The sequence below is a fragment of the Coloeus monedula genome (assembly GCF_965178545.1).
Source record: "Coloeus monedula genome assembly, chromosome: Z".
Taxonomy (NCBI): Eukaryota; Metazoa; Chordata; class Aves; order Passeriformes; family Corvidae; genus Coloeus; species Coloeus monedula.
In genome coordinates, this window is record NC_138822.1 from 82,768,210 (window position 1) to 82,786,147 (window position 17,938).

Sequence of the window (17,938 nt, forward strand, 5' to 3'; positions counted from 1 at the left end):
CCTCTACAGCCTACAGTCATCCTATTAGCACCTCATGGAGCAGGTGCTGTGGTAGCAGCGTTGTGCAGGTACCTTATTTTCTTTATTTGTCCAACGTTATTGGTTTTCACTCGGAACACATCTGTTTTGCTCCTCTCAAAGGCCGTGCTGCTCCTGCAATGCACATGCATCAAAAGGCAAGGTGAAAAACCAGCAGCCTTGACAGCAAGCACACAAGTGCTAGCATTTATGGATAAAGAAGTGTCATTCCTAATGTTGGGAAGACCTAGTTTTCAATGTCCTCTCCCCCAAGACAGGCTTTGGATGCCCTAAGTACTGACATTTAGCAGACTTTTCCCCTTCTCAGACTCCAAGAGTTCTTCCAGAAGCTGAGGCAGAAGCTTTAGGGGAAATGCAATATGCTTTTCATCTCAGAGTCCCACTCCCAGACGTGTCCTCTCCTGTCATCAGCCTCTAGGCAGCAAGCAGACCTGCTCCTGGTGATGGAGCAAAGGGGGTCCACAGCCCAGCAAGTTCCCTGTGTGGCCACAGATCTGCCCAGAGCTCAGCCAGAGATAAAAGCATCCAACCGCATCCAACTTTCCATGCCCATCTCCCATCACTTTTTTTAACAACTACTGAAACTTTGATGCTTCCTCCTACAATCTGTATATCATTCCAAGTAAAACAATTGTAGGCAGGAAGTCGTTTGACTTTTCTGGTGAAGTGTTAAGTGTGCAGTTTGTATTTCACAGGTGCAAGTGCAAAAGCAATATAAAGTCTATTGGCCCAGGTCAGGGGATGTAGAATTTAATTCCCAGTTCTGCCTCCAGCCTGCGGTGTGATCCTTGGCAAGCACCTGTGTCCTTTTCTAAGCTAGTATTTTCCATGAAAACGCTATGAATAACATCAAGGCAAAGCTCTGAAGACTCTCCCACTTGCCCTCCCTGATGGACCCCCATTTCCCCTGGGCCGCTAAGCATGGCTACGGATGATTAAACTCAGCAAAACCCAGAAGTCGTATTAAAATGAACAAGAAACCACAGCACTCGAGCAGCGTAAAGCCACAGCAACAAGCGGTTTGAACATAGAAAGTTAATGAATATTAATAATCCCAGCAAGGGGGTTTGGCTTCGTTTGCCACTCTTCATGTTGGTGAAGGACTTCTGCGTGCCTTGCTTACAGGTAATTTCGTGTTCTGCTAGACCCATGCTCAGCCTTCCTCCTCCTCCTCCTCCTCCTCCTCCTCCTCCTCCTCCTCCTCCTCCTCCTCCTCCTCCTCCTCCTCCTCCTCCTCCACCTCTTCCTTCTCCCCTTTGTCCATTCTGCTGTTTCACACCCCGTGCTGGGAGCAACACCAGTGTACGAAAAGGCTAAAATTGTTAACCTTGCCGTGAAGACAAGAGACAATTAAACCCGGCTCAGCCTCCCCCAACCTGGCTGCCCGAGAGAAAACAGCCAACGAGTGCAAGGCAATTAGTCTGTCAGGCTTGAATGAGCATCATAATGACAGCAGCTTCTCCCCGCATTGGCTCGGAGATCGATGCAGTGGTGCAGACTGCTACGGAGATGGCATGAAAGTATTAAGTGAGAACAATCAGGCCAAAGCTCTCAGTGCACCAGTCCCGCTGGCTGCTGGTTTGTGGCAGTCCTGCTGCCATGCTGGGCTGTCTCAGTTGCTGGGATGGATGCTGGGGAGCAAACCTCCTTCTGCGGGGCATCCAAAAGTGAGCAGATGCTTAGTGCATCCTGAAATATCTTGGGAAAGCATTGGAAAACATGACATAGTCCAGGAGTCAAACCCCTGGGAAGCCTTGCTGTCAAAAGGTAGGAAGAGTTTTGACAAGTCTCTTCCCTTGAGATGGATCTGCAGCATCAACAGCACAGGGAAAGAAAAATCCAGTCCTTCCTTCCAACACTGCCAAATGCGTGGGGAGAGGGTGAGTAAGGGAATATCCCACAGTGAATGGCTACACTGGAATTTAACCTAAAATAAAGAAAGAGTGATAGAAATGGAGAAATTACAGCTGGGTCATGTCAGAGTCTGGTCTGGGCTAGGACTAGGATGAGACATTCACAGCCAGACAACCATAAGGAACTTGTTACACCAAACAATGAGGCATACTGGCTTGCACAGCCCTGGTGACAAATAAAGCAGGAAAAATATGTCTTGGAAATTGCAGCACTAAATTTCCAATGTTCAGGCTTGACTGGGTTCAAACCCAGAGATCTTAGACCATAAGCTTAGTTTAAGGATCTTCTGAATTTCACTAGAGCCCTGTCATTAATCTGAAATAACAGGCCAGGGCAACTCCAGAAATGTTTCATTTGGGTTTATTTGACATATTTGATTTGCTTTAGCAGCTCTGTTTTTTCCATAATCTGTTGCAGCATTTTTCCCAACTTCTTTGTAAGAAACATCCAAGGAGCTTCATCGAAGACTAGTATATGGAATTGTTATATATATATATATATATATATATATATTTGTAGCCGAAACTCTTTTCACATTCTTTCAGTTGAGTAATTGCCTGCAGGCTGCACTGCTTGTGGTGCTGCAAATGTACAATCATTCAGAACACTTTGTCCCCTGGCTGGGTAAGTGGTGCTGCTAAAAGTCGCCACAAGAGCTGGTACATATTCGAGTGTAGCATTTATAAATCCCTGCATTCATCTCCTCTGCAGGCCATGGGCACAGACAACAGAGCCAGTGCCATGAGAGTTTTGCTGCTTCTTGGTGTGTTGACAACAAGAAAGCCTCGATGATGCAATTTTATATGCAAAAGTACATAAAATAAACATTTGTACCAGTATTTTTTTTTTTTTTAAATGAAGGTGAATTAAAAAGAGTTGATCCCACCACCTAAGTAAAAGTCACATTTGAAATGGAAATTTTGAATGTTTGTAAATTATAGTCTTCCCTTTTGGTCAGCTAACAGCACCCTTTTCACAGCTGAGTTCTTAGGAACAGACAGAAAATCTGGGTACTGGTCACAGCAGAGGTATAAAAATAATGACCTTCAGCAGTGATAGAGTAACCTAAACCAATTTAGCATTGAATCCCTGTTTAACAACCATTTAAATTGCCTTTCCATTAGGTGTTTTACCTGACAATGCTTTGTGCACACAGAATTGCCAGCAAAAGCACCATGGACTAAGGGCTGCACAGAAGCACAAAGTGTTATTCTGGATGTCAGTTCAAACAAAATTTTAAAAATGCTCCATTAAACCATTAGAAAGAGTCAGTTCTTGGTTGCATCTCCCTGAAACGCTGCCCATAGGTCTGCCTGCTCCTGCCACGGATGTTTAGCAGCAGTTGGAGAAACCGGGTGTCGGGGATGATTTCAGAAGGTCATACAGCACAAACCATCCTAAAACCTGCCACTCTCTAGTAAAAAATAAATGCTGCTTGGTTCATCTGCTAGGTAAGGGGCATTTCTTGTGCACTACAGGTGGGCAGTGTAGAATATCACAGAATCACATAATCATTTGTGTTGGAAAAGCTCTCCAAGGACATTGAGTCCAACCATTTCCCCAGCACTGCCAAGGCCACCATTGCCCCATGTCCCCAAGTGCCACATCCACATGGCTTTTAAACCCCTTCAGGGATGGGGACTCCACCACTGCCCTGGGCACCTGTGCTGCAGCTGGACAGCCCTTTCCATAAAGAAATTTTTCTTAATGTTCAGTCTAAACCTCCCCTGGCCCAGCCTGAGGCCGTTCCCTCTCCTCCTGTCCCTGTTCCCTGCGAGCACAGCCCGACCCCCCCGGCTGCCCCCTCCTGTCAGGGACTTGTGCAGAGCCACAAGGTCCCCCCTGAGCCTCCTTTGCTCCAGCCTGAGCCCCTTTCCAGCTCCCTCAGCCGCTCCTGGGGCTCCAGCCCCTTCCCAGCTCCGTTCCCTCCCCTGGACACACTCCAGCCCCTCCATGTCTCTCTTATCCTGAGGGGCCCAGAGCTGGCCCCTAGACTCTAAGGTGTGTCAGAGCTGAATTGAGAGGGACAGGAAGGAAATTTCTCCCCAAAACCACACGATGACCCCGGCTATCTCCCCATATATTTGCAATTGCTGTAATGTTCTCTCTCCACATCCTGTTCCCATGTAGGATTTCCACTTCCACACGTCAGCCAGTACCATCTGTAAAGGTGACATGAAAAGGTGTGAGGGATGAGCACTGATCTGTCCTGGTTGTTTTCCTGGCTTGAAAGTACAGACAGCTTTCCTCACCCTCAGGTTGTCCAATACATTATAGGCTGTGTGAATCTGTATTATCAGGCCTCTGGTTAAGATGGCATCTTTCCAGAAGATGCAAAAGGTATTGGAAAAATGCTGACAATGTGTTGGCCTCATCCTTCTGTCCCTCCCTACACTCTCACAATCAATCACTCCTGGAGAGAGGACACTGTCCTGTACAAACTCACAAACAGCCTAACTACAAAAAATCCCCCATATGTTCAAACCATATTTACTCTTAGTGCAGAGCTCCAATAGCAGCATCATTAACCTCCGCCTTGGAGCAACAAATACTCCAGGGAGTTTGGTCTGCAAATATTTAGCCAAGACTGCTGTCATGAAGCTGACAGCATCAGTCAGCGGGCGGCTGCAAATACCACGTGAGGCAGCACACGTCCAAAACCACTCCAGATGGAAAAGAAGCCAGCAGAAAAGCACAGCCACTGTCAATGTCTGTACCAAGGACATTATCGACCAGCAGAATGAATCCTGCTTAAACAGGCACAGAAAAATTGGTGAAAAAAACAGTCCCACTTGAAAGGGTTTAATTGGATGAGATGAATTGCTCAGGGCTGTAGCAGCATGATGGCACTTGGGAGCCAAACACCAGCACAAAACCGTGGGAGTCTGAATTTACCCCGAAACTTTGTGAAGTGCAGTAGGACACACAGACTCTGCCTTATCCATAAGCATTCCAGGTACAGATTCAGACAGCCTTAATTACAGACATAGAGTAAGTGCTCCTTCACTTTGTACTGCATGGAGCAGCATCGTCTTAATATCAGTTTCTCATCTTTGGTGGTGTGATTTGCATAAACAAAATAAAGTAGTGGTGTTTAATTTAGATAATCTTAGCTGTGATTTATCATAAAATAATTGAATCATAGAACGTCCTGGTTTGGAAGGGACCTTAAAGATAATTTCTTTCCAACCCCACTGCTGTGGGTGGGGATGTCTTTGTTATCTGCATTTTGGCTGTTATTTTCTAGAAAAACTGTATGTAAAGCAAACAGTGCCACCAAGAACAGCACAAAGGTTGCTCAGTGTTTCCCAGTATTAAGTTACATTTTTAATTACATTCACTTTGCCAGATTGAAGTAAATTTTATTCTGTTGAAAATTTTCATCCCTTTCCCAAAGAGAAATATTTTTAAATTTTTGATGAGAATGAGGTCAGGCATTTTTAAGACTGACATTAATGAGTTGGGATAGGGGGAGGATTTTGAGCAAGGCAGAATGGTTGAGTTTGTTCCAGGAAGACACCTTACTCTCATCCCAAGAGGAAAACTGGCCAGGTTTTACAGTCTGAAAAATGAAGCTGACACTGGATCAGCAGGGACTTGGGTCTAGCAGCTGAATTCCCTTAAAAGTCTGGCTATTTTAAGCAAAATCCTATTTTTCTCTCTAAGGCTTGACCTTCCTTGTAGTTGTACCACCAGCTGCTGTGTGCATAGTTGCTGGTGGATTATAATTTATACATACGCCAATTTTGCCCACTCTTATATTTAGGTTGTTCAACACCTTGGTCTAAGCACTCTCTCAGGCATTTTATTCCTGAAATACTAGACATAGGCTGGCTAATAAGGCTGAGCAGGAGAGAGGAAAAAAAATTCCCACTTAATTTCTTTTTCAGGAGTGAATATGGACTCCAAAATGTGCTGTTACTTAACGCCGTCCCAGACCATTAAGCCTTCAGAGCGCACTGAAAGTGCTGCAGATTTGTACAGACATAAATCAGAGCACAGTTAGATACATAAACAGCTGTAAAATGGGAAACATCCCGTGGCATTAAAGGAAAAGGATCACAGCTCCTCTCTGTAGCAGCACTTCGGCAGCAATGTGAGAATCCGTCCCCCTCTGCACTTGGGGTTCTTTCTCTTCCTAACCTGAACAGCCCTTTCTGCACCAACTATCTAACCCTTCCTAACTTATTATATTAACTGCTCAGAGTAAAAAAAAAGAGAAAGCTTTCTTTCCTGCATTTATTTATTTATTCCAGAGAGGTTAAACAACAAAATCAGATCTTCTGCCACTGGACTGGGCTTAACTGTATTAGAGCTACAAACACTACCATCCTCTAAAGACTATCCTTTACATACTCTGCAATTCATATGTATTTGCTGGCATAAGGAACAGGAAAAACCCTGTATAGTTACCTAAGACCAGGTAGAAGTGACTGCCAATTAATTGTCTTCAGCATCAGAAATTTTTTTCAAGTCCTCTATATTTTCCTCAAATTCAGTAAGAGGCCTGCTGTCACCAATTATTTCATCTTTCTTCCAGATTGCCATAGCTGCTAAATCTTCTCTTAACTCTTCTTTTTTTTCCCTCAGGGAAAAAACCTCTCTGTGGCATTATTTGCAGTTGTCCTCAGCTGGACCAAGTAAGCCTGACAATGAAAAGTTACACTAGCAAGAAATACTTAGATTTGGACCAAAGACTGTGAATGAGCTGGCAGTGGCACTCCCAGCTGAGTGTTGTTTTTTTTCCCCAGCCTCAGCCTGGTGGAAAGCACATGAACATGGAGAAATAAAATGCTGTGGAGGATCAGCACTCTTTGGTCAGTGTTGGACCACAGAGGATCAATTCACGCCTGTGGGAAAGGTCTTGAAAACTGTCAAAATGCCACCAAACAAAGCCTTGGTGTTCACCCAAGTGTCCTTGATGGAGCCAGTGGAAAGAAACTCATTTGTGGCAGTGCTTTAATCTTCTGGCTGAGCTCTATCTGATGCAGGGTGGCAGACGGGGAAGAATTGTGTGAGCTGGGTTTTGAAGAGGGATTTTGCCAAGAGTTGCTGGGCCCAAGCAGCAATTTGACAGCGCCCATCCACCACATCCAGAATCAGTGATGCGATGTCTCCAAACTGACAGACAGTGAGGAGGAGTCATTCCAGCCCCTCCCAGCCCCTCAACACTACTTGTCTGAGCCTCCTTTCTGAAATAAATCACAAAATCACAGAATGGTTTGGGCTGGAAGGGACCTTAAAGCCCATCTCATTCCTTCCTCTGCCGTGGGCAGGGACACCTTCCACTATCCCAGGCTGCTCCAAGCCCCGTCCAACCTGGCATGGAATATCCCTACCCCAGGGATGGGGCAGTTTCTCTGGGCAGCCCGTACCAGGGCCTCACCATTCTCACAGCCAAGTTCCTTTTAATATTCTTCTAACCCTGCCCTCTGACATGTTTAAGCAGTCCCCCTTGTCCTGTCACTCCATGCCCTTTCTTGCAGCTTCCCTTTTATAACTCATCCCTTGGCTCAGATTTTGAGTGCTGCCACTTCCAGAGCTGGTGCTCCTCCTGACCAGTCATGACAAAGATTTGTGTCTTTCACAGTTACTATACTGTTGGCCAATGTTAAAAACTCACGATAATTCATCAGCTTGCCATGTCTTCCCCTTACCACGCACGACAAAAAGACCTGAAATGTCATGTCTTTCACTACCAGCACACAGTCAGGAAAGAAACAGGAAAAACCCATTCTAACCAGAAATGGTAGCACCATCTTTAGGCAATGCATGATATTTTAGCTGTCTGTCATACATGGGGAAATGTAAACGCCTATAAAATGTCATGCATTTGCAGTCATAAGTGAACTCATGTAAACATTTAGTTGAAAGATGCATGAGATTCCATCCTTTTGCCATATTCACAAAGCTGCATAACAAATTGGGGCGGGGGCAGCTGACTATTTCATGGTTTGCTCCATAATTGGGAGACAAGACTATTAGTTAAGCAGGTCTGCAGGCACTCCTACATCCAGACTAGATCTTTTTCTCACCGTTCCTCAATGGAGCACTGTAACGTGCCAGACTTTGCTTAGAGACACAGAAATTTTGCTGATGTTTGGGAAACCCCCAGTGGAAAGCTGTAGTTGCAGTTCTAGCGGTCACCTCCTACGGGACCAGTTTCAAGAGCCCTGAACTGCAGAAGGTTGGCTTCCCAAGCCTTTCATCCTTGCTTTCCACACCTCAGCCATCTGCTCTCTGCAGCAACAGGGACCAAGCCCAAAATGCTAACTCAGGTCTGAACAAGCTCAGAGTGCTTCTGCTGCAACCTAAAATAATCTCTGTGTGTCCTTCCTTTTTCCCTTTCACAAAATAGAAGTGGTGAGAGCAGGAGGAAAGAGCAGGCATTAAACAAAGTGCCAGCAGAGATCTCCTGCACAAGCAGTAGCATGCTTAATGCCACAGCTGACTGAAAAATCTGTTATGGACACATCTTGACTTCTTCTCTAAGAGGCACAGAGTATATTTATTAATTTTTTAGGGTAGTATTTGGATTCTTTCTATAGCCATGAGCAGATGACTGCTTTCCCAGTGAAGTGGCTATTTATGTAAATGCTGACCACAAGACAACTCCCTGGAAAGCAGATGTTGCTTTGATGGCTTTGCCAAATACTACAAGGCAGGTTTGGAGGCTAGAAGCTCTGTCACCAGCAGAGCTGCTGCTGCTGCTCCCAGCTCTGTCACTGACCCGCTTTGGAACCACTTCCCCTTTTAGGTCCTTGCCTCGTTTTCCTTCCTCTGTTTAATTAAGAAAAATGGCATTCCGCTTTGTCAGTTCATTGGGATGTCTGGATGGAAATCACACAACAGGAACAAAGCCATTTCATATAGATTTATAATATACAAATGGGAAGCTCTCCCTGGTGTTTCCAGGAATTCTGGGATAATAGAACTCCTTTGCCTAGCTCTGGCATTTCTGGATTTCAAATATGGCAAACAGGGCTGAAATTTCATGTATTTTCTTTACCATTCCCATATCATTTTCTTTACAGACTCTCATGTTTGAGTTGTTTCACTGGGAAGAGAAGCTCTTTTGAGGGTAAAATTTAAAATAGCTGCAGGTACCTCTTGTCGGTGCTGTAGAAATGGAGAAAATGTGAAGTTACCGTGTGACATTACCACAGGATTAATAATTCTGAAACATATTATCAAGAATACCAAAACAACAAGAACACTGAAAGAACAGAGACACACAGCTTCTCCAAGACCCTCTGGAGAAGGGATTTCTGCTTTATCTTAGTGCAATTGCCTGACTAAGGGGAAATTGGTACATGCAGAGCTGGTACTTTGCTAAAAGTCATCTTGCTTTCATGGGAAATGAGCACCTGCTGGCCCTGAAGCTCAATTTCTAAATATAAAAAAAAAGAAAAAAAAAAAAAAAAAAAGAAAGCTATTTAGAGAGTCAAAAGCCCCTTAATAGGTTTTTAAATTATAAAATATGTCTCCCACTAAGTTCAACATGCTGATAAGGAATGAGAAGACGCATCCATAGGACGATGTTGACATCAGCTAAAGGAAAATAGAACAGGGCCACCGGAGTTATGCGCAACCACAGCGGTGTGCAGAAAGGCATACAGCAGATAGGATGGAAGCAGTCTGAATTAGGAGTCAACTTAAATTCTTCCTTTTCTGCTTGCCTCAGGTTTCCAATGGCTGGTTGTAGGTGGTTATCTATCAACACTACTTCAAACCCACTGAGTTACTCTTCAGAATCATTCAAGGACACTTCTGCGTGTACCTGACTAGCATGGAGACCTCTGTGGGATCCAGGCATGGGAATGTAGCCCATCATGCCCACTCCAACAAGCAATGAATATTCTCAGCTCCTAAATTGGGAGCTCCTAATTTAAGCTCTAAGAAAAGCAAATATCCCCACACCTTGCAAGTATGAGCCTTATATAATATGGATTTCCACCTACAGAACGGAATGCAGGTTTGCAATGGATTGGGTAAGAAATTTTTGCAGTGGCAAAAATTCAGATTTCCCTGGTGATCTTAAAATACTGTATAGATTTATTCCCTCCGCATCCATCAGAACGATATTAAGTTTCATCAAAATGCTTTAACGGTCCCTGAAGGATGGGCCTCAAAGATACAGATTTCCTTCCAGACACTTACTTGCTGGTGAGATGAGTCTTGGGAGTGATCCCATGCTCTCCAAAGAGAGTGACAAAGACGTTGGCATCCGTTCCTGCTCCCCGGACATCTCCTGTCACTGTCACCACCTCATAGACTGTGGAAGCAGAAAAGAACCATCAGGACAGGAGGAGAAAACTCTCACCCTATACTTTATAGATCCGAATCATCACCAAATCTTAGCCAGTAGACACACCCCAGAGATGGACCCATGCACCCACCACCCAAACAAACCCATCCCTTGGACAGGGCATAGTGAACCCAGCTGTCAAAAATCATCTCATGAAACAAAACTGCTGGGGACAACTGTCCATGGGCAGCGAGGGACTGAGTTAGGATGGATTTTGCTGCAAATAAAACACTTCTCTGTGAACTCACTGCCTCCTGTACCGTAATGCATGTGCATGTGTTACACAGAGCAGATGAATTTATGTGAAGCGTTAAAGCTGTTGAGCCACTTTTCATTTATGCACGTGTCAACGCAATGCACGCTGAACAAGACAATCTTTCCAGTCTCTCACAGAACCCAAAAGGATGATCAAGTCCAGCTCCTGGCTGTGCACAGATGCCCCAAAAATCCCACCCTGTGTCTGAGAGCGTTGTCCAAATGCTCCTGCAGCTCTGGCAGCCTTAGGGGCATGACCATTCCCTGGGGGGCCTGTTCAGTGCCCCACCACTCTCTGGGGGAAGAACCTTTTCCTGATATACAGCCTAAACCTCCCTGACAATAGGTAGGAAAACACTTAAATTAGACTCTCAAAGCTCTATCTATTTATCTTTCCAAGTAGCAGACTGAGTGACAACTTTATTTACACACATATATATCTTCTTGGGAGACATGCAAGTTAAAAAGCACCTTTTACTCAAGCGGCATGACAAGATCCAATGGCCAAAAGGCAGAGTTAGACAGATTCAAAGAACAGTCAGACACACATTTCTTAGGATGATGAGTGATGCTAGAACAAGACCTCAGGCTTGAAAACAGGTTGGCTTTACTGAAGGACAAGTCTTGGTTGGCTCAACACAGAAGGAAATGGAAGAAATTACAAAACTTTGCCTGGGGCCAGACTAAGCACCCTGATGGCCCTTTTCGGCTTCAGACAAGATAATGTTCATTATCTAATGTTGGCATTTCAACCTCAGAACTATAAGCTGAAGGAAAGGCCATAGTTTCATCATTTCATCCTGCACAACCTGATGGCTAAGTACGGCATTTCTCATAAGGAATGCTGTAAAAATGTCCCTCTTCATGGGTGCATCAGAACTGTTACACATTTTGTTAGTGTCCATCTCTCCTGCTGCCTCAGGGTCAGCCGAATCAAGTGGACCCAAAGGTCCACTGGTTTGATTGTTCCACAGCCCAAAACCCCTGAAATCACAGGGAGCACCCCAGAGGCTGTGATCCATGCCTTATCTTCAGCTGCAGCTCTCCCTTCCCCATATTTCTCATATCTGGCCACTTTTCCAGAGAGATCTAGGTTCTTCGGCAGCTAATTGGTCTCTGTTATTCCTCCCCACCTACCCTTTCCCCATTTGCTGTAATTCCTTCTCCCCGACTCTGTAACACCCCCTGGTTGATGTATCATTGGTTACTGTGCGGTTTCCACACCCCTTTGTTAGCGGCACAAAACGCCCTGGCAAGCTGTATGGCTTTGTCTGTCTCTGTGGATTTTGCTCCTGAATAAACCCCTTCCCCCCACAAAGAAGTCCCTCCACCTTTTTCCTACCTCCTTTTTGTGCCTTAGACATCTGTGGGTGAGGTGAACCCATGCTGGTGCTTTGCCTGTCCTCCCGCACCATGTTTGGTCTCGGTCTGTCCCCGCTCAGGGCAAGCAGAAGTTCGCTCGGTGCCAGGACAGTGTGCTAGCCCAGAAGGGCACCATAGCACTCTCCCTCACTACTCACAGGTCTATTCTGTTCACTTAGCTATTCTATTCTCTATATGTTCAAAAGATGCAAAAAATGTATTGTAACTCTGCTCTGAGCATCAAATGTTTTTCCACAGTAACACTCTTCCCTCAAAACGTCACCTTCAACCAAAAGAGCGAAATGCAAGGCACTCATGTAAAACTGATTAAAAAGCATTCTTTATTTCCATCAGCTCTATTGCATTGAGACAAAAAAATATTATGCAATATTTTCCCAATCTCACCTTCCCGTGAATGTAAATAGGAGAGCAATGGGACATTATTGTAATAAGTACAGTAAGTTGTGATCTGTGCTCGGCAACATTTTAAGAAGCCCTTGGCTTGGTGTATTTCATTTACAGGCCCAAAGGAAAAGGAAATTTGTTTGCAAAAAAAAAAAAAAAAACAGGAAGAATATGGGATCCACAGCTTGCACATGAGTAATATGTATGAGGAGTGTTTTCATTTCACCTTCCTCCTGTTAGCATTCCCACATGCCAACGGGAGATGTTTGGCATAGTGGGGAGAGACAGATGACGTGTTTGCATTAGCCATTAGCAGGAGCGAGATTTGTAATCCAGTCTGCCCCGGTGAGTCACCGCCAATCGCTCCAGGGCTTTTCGGCTGTATCGGCTCCACTTCGGAAACAGCCGGCTTACGTTAGAATATTGCTCTGCTCATCCAGAGCAGCCTTTTATGCCTGATCATCTCAAAGAGCATTATGGCTTATCTGTGCCGTGGAAGTATTTATCACTGTCAGAGCTCCCTACAGGCCCTGCCAGAGTGGCAGCTACAGTTTAGGATCCCTCTGCAAACTTCGACCACTGGATGTGGCGCTTCAGGCTTGGTCTAGTTAAGAACATCGTGTTCGGTCAAAGGTTGGATTTGATGATCTTGGAGATCTTTTCCAACCTTTATGATTCCATGATTCTAAGATTTATTAGGGAAAAGGACCTTTAGGCATTGTCTTCTCTTTCCCCACAGAGCCTTAGCAAAATTTGACCCCTTTCCGTCTTTCAGGGATGAGGTCAAGTTGTATTCAAATTTGTGCTGGCATGTGGGCATTTTTCATGTGAAAAGAGGAAAAAAAAAACCAGCCAGCACAACAATTTGTAAGTTGTCAGAGACCTTTCAAAAGCTCAGACAGTTTTTCTAGTGAGTTTTTTATACCGCTAGAGAAGTGCTAGTATTTATAGGTTATATGTGGCAGAGTCTGCCATGTTAAACCCCTCCAACAAGTAAACCCATCCTTGAGCTTGTCTGCTGCACCTGTGCAGGTATTGACACGACCTCATCTATACATCTAATCTTAATTTCCTTACAGAAGTTGTAGGGTGGACTGATCTACTCCTTTTCAATCCTTCACTTTTCAAAGTGATGTGGTGGGATACAAGGACGTTGTCTAAGACAAAACCAGAACCAAGCCACAATTTCGCCGCCCCCCCCCACCCCCCCAAAAATCAAATCTCTCATCTGGTTTCTGGAGTGGGAGTCTCACAGTTGCAAAAAAATGATAACCTGAGTAGATGGGCTGCACTTCAGGTTCACAACCCCAAAATCAGGTTCCATGCACCACAGTGGGCAGGCAGCACACAGATGAGTAGTTTTTACCCAGGCAGATGTGCTGAGCCCTGCTTGATTAACTCATGTCATCACCAGGCATACACTGTGGTTAACAGCATTGGGAGACAAAAGGAGAGTCTGGGTTGGTGACATCAGCACTGCATTTGACACATGTCACAGCGCTGGAAGGGGGAAGGAGCACTGCCACCCCTTCTCCAGCATTACAGCTGGATGATCCGCTGTGCAAATAAATGATGTCGTAGAGTTCCAGTGATGTCATGGATGCAGGGCCCATAATTTCCTTCACAGGAAGAAAACTAAAGTATAAATAATTATTATTATAATTAAATAATACTAATATTGATGCCAGCTCCTTCTGGAAAAGGCAGGAGACAAATGCAGATTATTTAGCCACTTCTGTCAAAGCTTTGAGAGCTCAGCAGTATATATTCAGGACTGTTTCCTTTCTTTGCATTTTTTTTTCTCAAATGCAGATTATTTAGCCACTACCTTCAAAGCTTTGAGAGCTCAGCAGTATATATTCAGGATTGTTTCCTTTCTTTGCATTTTTTTTCTTTAATTTTTTATCAACCTCTGACAACTAAGGGGTGTCATATTTGCTCTGCAGCTTCAGGCCCAGCAGGCAGAAAAGGCTACTGAGCTGGGGTAGGGATCAGCATTTTGTACCCCAGCCCCTTTGCTGGGAACAGCATCCATGATATAGGTCAACAAGAACAGTAAATTAGTGGCATTTCATAACCACCCCCGAGTTTGTTCCTGAGTAATTGGATATTCTGGCTTTGAGAGAACACGTCCAGTGTTAGCAAATACCAAGGATAAACATCTTGTATTTTACGATAAAACTGAATTAACTAAAAAGCTTGAAATTGAATATCTGTGGAAGTTATCTAACCAAAGCTGGCATCTAGCTTAGAAGGACCAAATTTACTACTTCAGTGCTCCAGTTTTGAAACGGAACATTAGGAAAATACAGAAATTAAATTCTCTGGAACATATAAATTTCATACATCTTCCCACCAAGTTCCTTATTTCCTTTTTTGGATGACCTCCTGATATTTCTCATCTTCCCATTTTGAGTCCCTGTTTTTCACACTCTCCATCTCTCAAAAGATCTGCGTTCTCATGGAGGGTCCCCATGGTTTTTTTCTGGATCATGGGCCTTAATGTTCACCAGAGATTTTCCTCCATGGTGCTAAGAGGCCAGCCCTCAAAATGCCTCCACTGATGGCAAATATCCACTCAAATTCTTCAGAATATCCCAATTCGTTTCTAGCAGGGCACTGTGTAAACAAGATTGGCCACCTGTTCATTCACTTTTCTTCCACCTCCAGCAGTTTCATATAAAACTCATATGTACTACCAGGCAAAGTTAAAACGAAATAATTTATCCTATTTATATTGTCAAATGGAAGGGTAAAAAAACCAAAAAAAAAACCAAGCCAAAAACCAACTCATAGCAAAATTGAAATATTTCTTTGCTAATTAAAATATACAAGGGTTTCTATTTTTCCAGCCTCTGACACTGATCAGTTTAAGATTCCATAGAACCACAGAATGTTTTGGGTTGAAGGAAACCTTACAGATCACTTCATTCCAACCCCCCTGCCAGGGGCAGGGATACCTTCCCCTAGACCAGGGTGCCCAGTCCAGCAGCTAAAGAAAATTATAGCAAAGTTTTCAGGATAGAACAAGCTTTTGGTGTAACACTCTACATTTGGCTGTGTCCTACTCTTCAGACTCCTCCTCAGGGGAAGCAACCACTGAGTGCAAATAAAGAGAGCACCCACAGGAATTTTATGGTGACCCTTGAAGTTTCAAGTGCATCCACAAAGTCCCTTACTAATTGATGAAATATCAGTATGTAGTGAGTTTGTTTTTAGTTGTCTGACATCACTGAGAGTTGTAGCAGGGTTACGTTTGGCTCCTGAAAGAAATCTGCTCTCAAAGTGGAATTTGGGAGGGCTGGTTCAACCTCTTTGACATCTCCACAGAGTCAGCTGAGATCCCAGTTATAAGCAGACACTTGAGTCTTTTACCAGCTGCATTCCTCAAGACTTTATGGTTTTCCCATCTTAGCCCAAAGGACTTGAAACATTCTTCAGAGTTTTGCAATAACTTTTGGCTTCTGTGAAGTAAAATACCAACTCCTTGTACATGTTCCTGCTGTTCTTACGTACTGAGGTGTACTTTGGCAGAGGTCTTTAGCCTCTCTGAGGATGGATGGCTTTGCACCCATGATGCCCCTATATCCTTTTGGGTCACATGTAAGGTGTAAACCATGACATTCCCATGTCTCCAAATATTTGCACTGGTTACTCACCTCCCTTCAGACATGGACAGGATCCCCAAATGTCTTCACCCAAGCTTCACACAAGAGATCAGGTCATGAAGCCAGCATTCAGTTGCTCCTGCCGTGGGGCTGGAGCAACCTGGTCTAGTGAAGGTTTTCCCTGCCCATGACAGAGGCTTGGAATTAAATATTCTTAGAGGTGCCTTCCAGCCCAAATCACTCAGTGTTCTGTGATGCTCCTTAATGCTTTTCCTAGCAGTGTTGGCTGAGTTTATCACACCCCCTGGGTAGAGGAGCCCCAGAGAGTGACCACCAAAGCAAGAGAGAGAGACTGGCCCCAGTCTGATCATCATTCTGTGCTGGCCTCTGCTCACAGGAAGACACCTACATCAAGGTGCTTTTATGTGGCAAACAACCACGCTCCAAGGTCAAGGTAAATCTACTCTGGGTGCTCAGATCATGGCCAAGTTACAGAAATCCAGTGTTAGTATGGGAATGCTTGACTTTCAGCCCAGTCTCCAAATCTTGCTTTTCTCCCAGTGGGCCGGGCAGAGTCTATACGAAGCTTTAATACACTTACTGATACAGGCTCTTTTGTTCCAAATATTATCTCAATCAAGTGGAATTTAGTTCACTTATCTCCTCTGGTAGATATTGAATCCCCAGCTGACTCCACTGCTCAGCTATCCAGCACGAAGGCTTCAGGAGCCAGTGAAAAAAGTTCCAGCAAGCTAAACAGGGCTGGTTTGCCATGAACTGCAAACCCATTACTGCTTTTCTCGAGCAAATACAAGCTCAATAAAGGAAATTACAGGCAGTACTTTCTTTGTTGAAAGTAAGCATTCAGAAATGGTCATTTCAAGTGCAGGATACAGTTACATTGCATCTCTGCTGGAAACATCCACATCCGTTTCCCTGCCTTGCAGAAGGAAATGATAAATACAAAGTGGGCTAATATAAATCCATTCAATGATGAGAGTAGAGAAACACTTACTTCAAAATGACTCCTAAAATTACTGTAAAACTGTAAACACTGACAAGTGCAGACCGGGATGCTTTAGCCAAGAGCATGGAGACTTCCCTTAGCTGCCCAAGAAAGGAATATTTCCAGGACAGAAGAGTCCTTTGGCTGATAAATTCAGGTTTTTCTGACTCCAACAACAGGGAACTGCTCAGCATCAATTATGGCAGAGACTGCAGGTCCTGTCAGGTCACGTTCTCATGCAGTGAATGTGGAGAACTGAGCTGGTGCCTAATTTCTGTCTAGCAAGACTGGCCCTTGGTAGAAAAAATTTAAGGTTGTGCCACAAGAATGATTAAGCAGGTGAAATAAGACAGAAAACATAGCGAGGGGTTTGGGGAAGGAAGAGGGAAAGCAGAAACCACAGGTTTCTGAAGGGGTGTGTCAGAGAATGGAGCAGGCTCTTCTCAGTGATGCAGAGCAACTGAACAAGATGAACAGAGAGAAATTGATGCTCAGGAAGTTCAATCTGAACATGAGGAAGAACTTATTCACTGTGGAGTGGCCAAGGACTGAAACAGAGACCAGAGAGGGTGTGGTTTCTCTCACTGAGATATTCCAGAATCACCTGGACAAAATCCTGTGCCACATGCTCTGGGATGATCCTGCTGGAGCAAGGAGATGGGACCCACTGTAGTCCCTTCCAACCTGAGCCATCCTTGGATTCTATGATTCATCTTGAATATTAACCCAAATCAACACCAACTTCTTCGAAGCTATGTCTCTCAGAGCTACCTTCAGATGCATCTGTTTAGCAGAATGCATTTACCTCAGCAGCACTAATGGCTGTTTGCACTTCACTGCACTTCCAGCTGGGAATTCACTGATTATTCTCAATATTCACTTCATGTTGATTCATGCAAAGCACCAATCACTCTGGCTTCTACTGAAGCACTTTGGAGTGTGTTTGTCTTGAAGCACCTGAAGAGTACCTTGACATTTATGCAAAATACTTGGAAGTTTTTAAGGGTCTGTGCTGGCTGTTACAGGTTATGTTTGATAAAA

General features: G+C 44.3%; 1 protein-coding gene across 1 annotated transcript in view; it reads right to left on the reverse strand.

Moving 5' to 3' along the window:
* Positions 1-17,938, reverse strand: part of LOXHD1 (lipoxygenase homology PLAT domains 1) — a gene marked incomplete at both ends in the record, with an annotated part of 149,168 nt that overhangs the window by 121,550 nt on the left and 9,680 nt on the right. The window contains 2 exons of the mRNA XM_082301722.1: positions 73-153; positions 10,114-10,228. Of these exons, the coding sequence (XP_082157848.1) occupies positions 73-153; positions 10,114-10,228 (196 nt within the window). The remainder of the gene's footprint in view (positions 1-72; positions 154-10,113; positions 10,229-17,938) is intronic.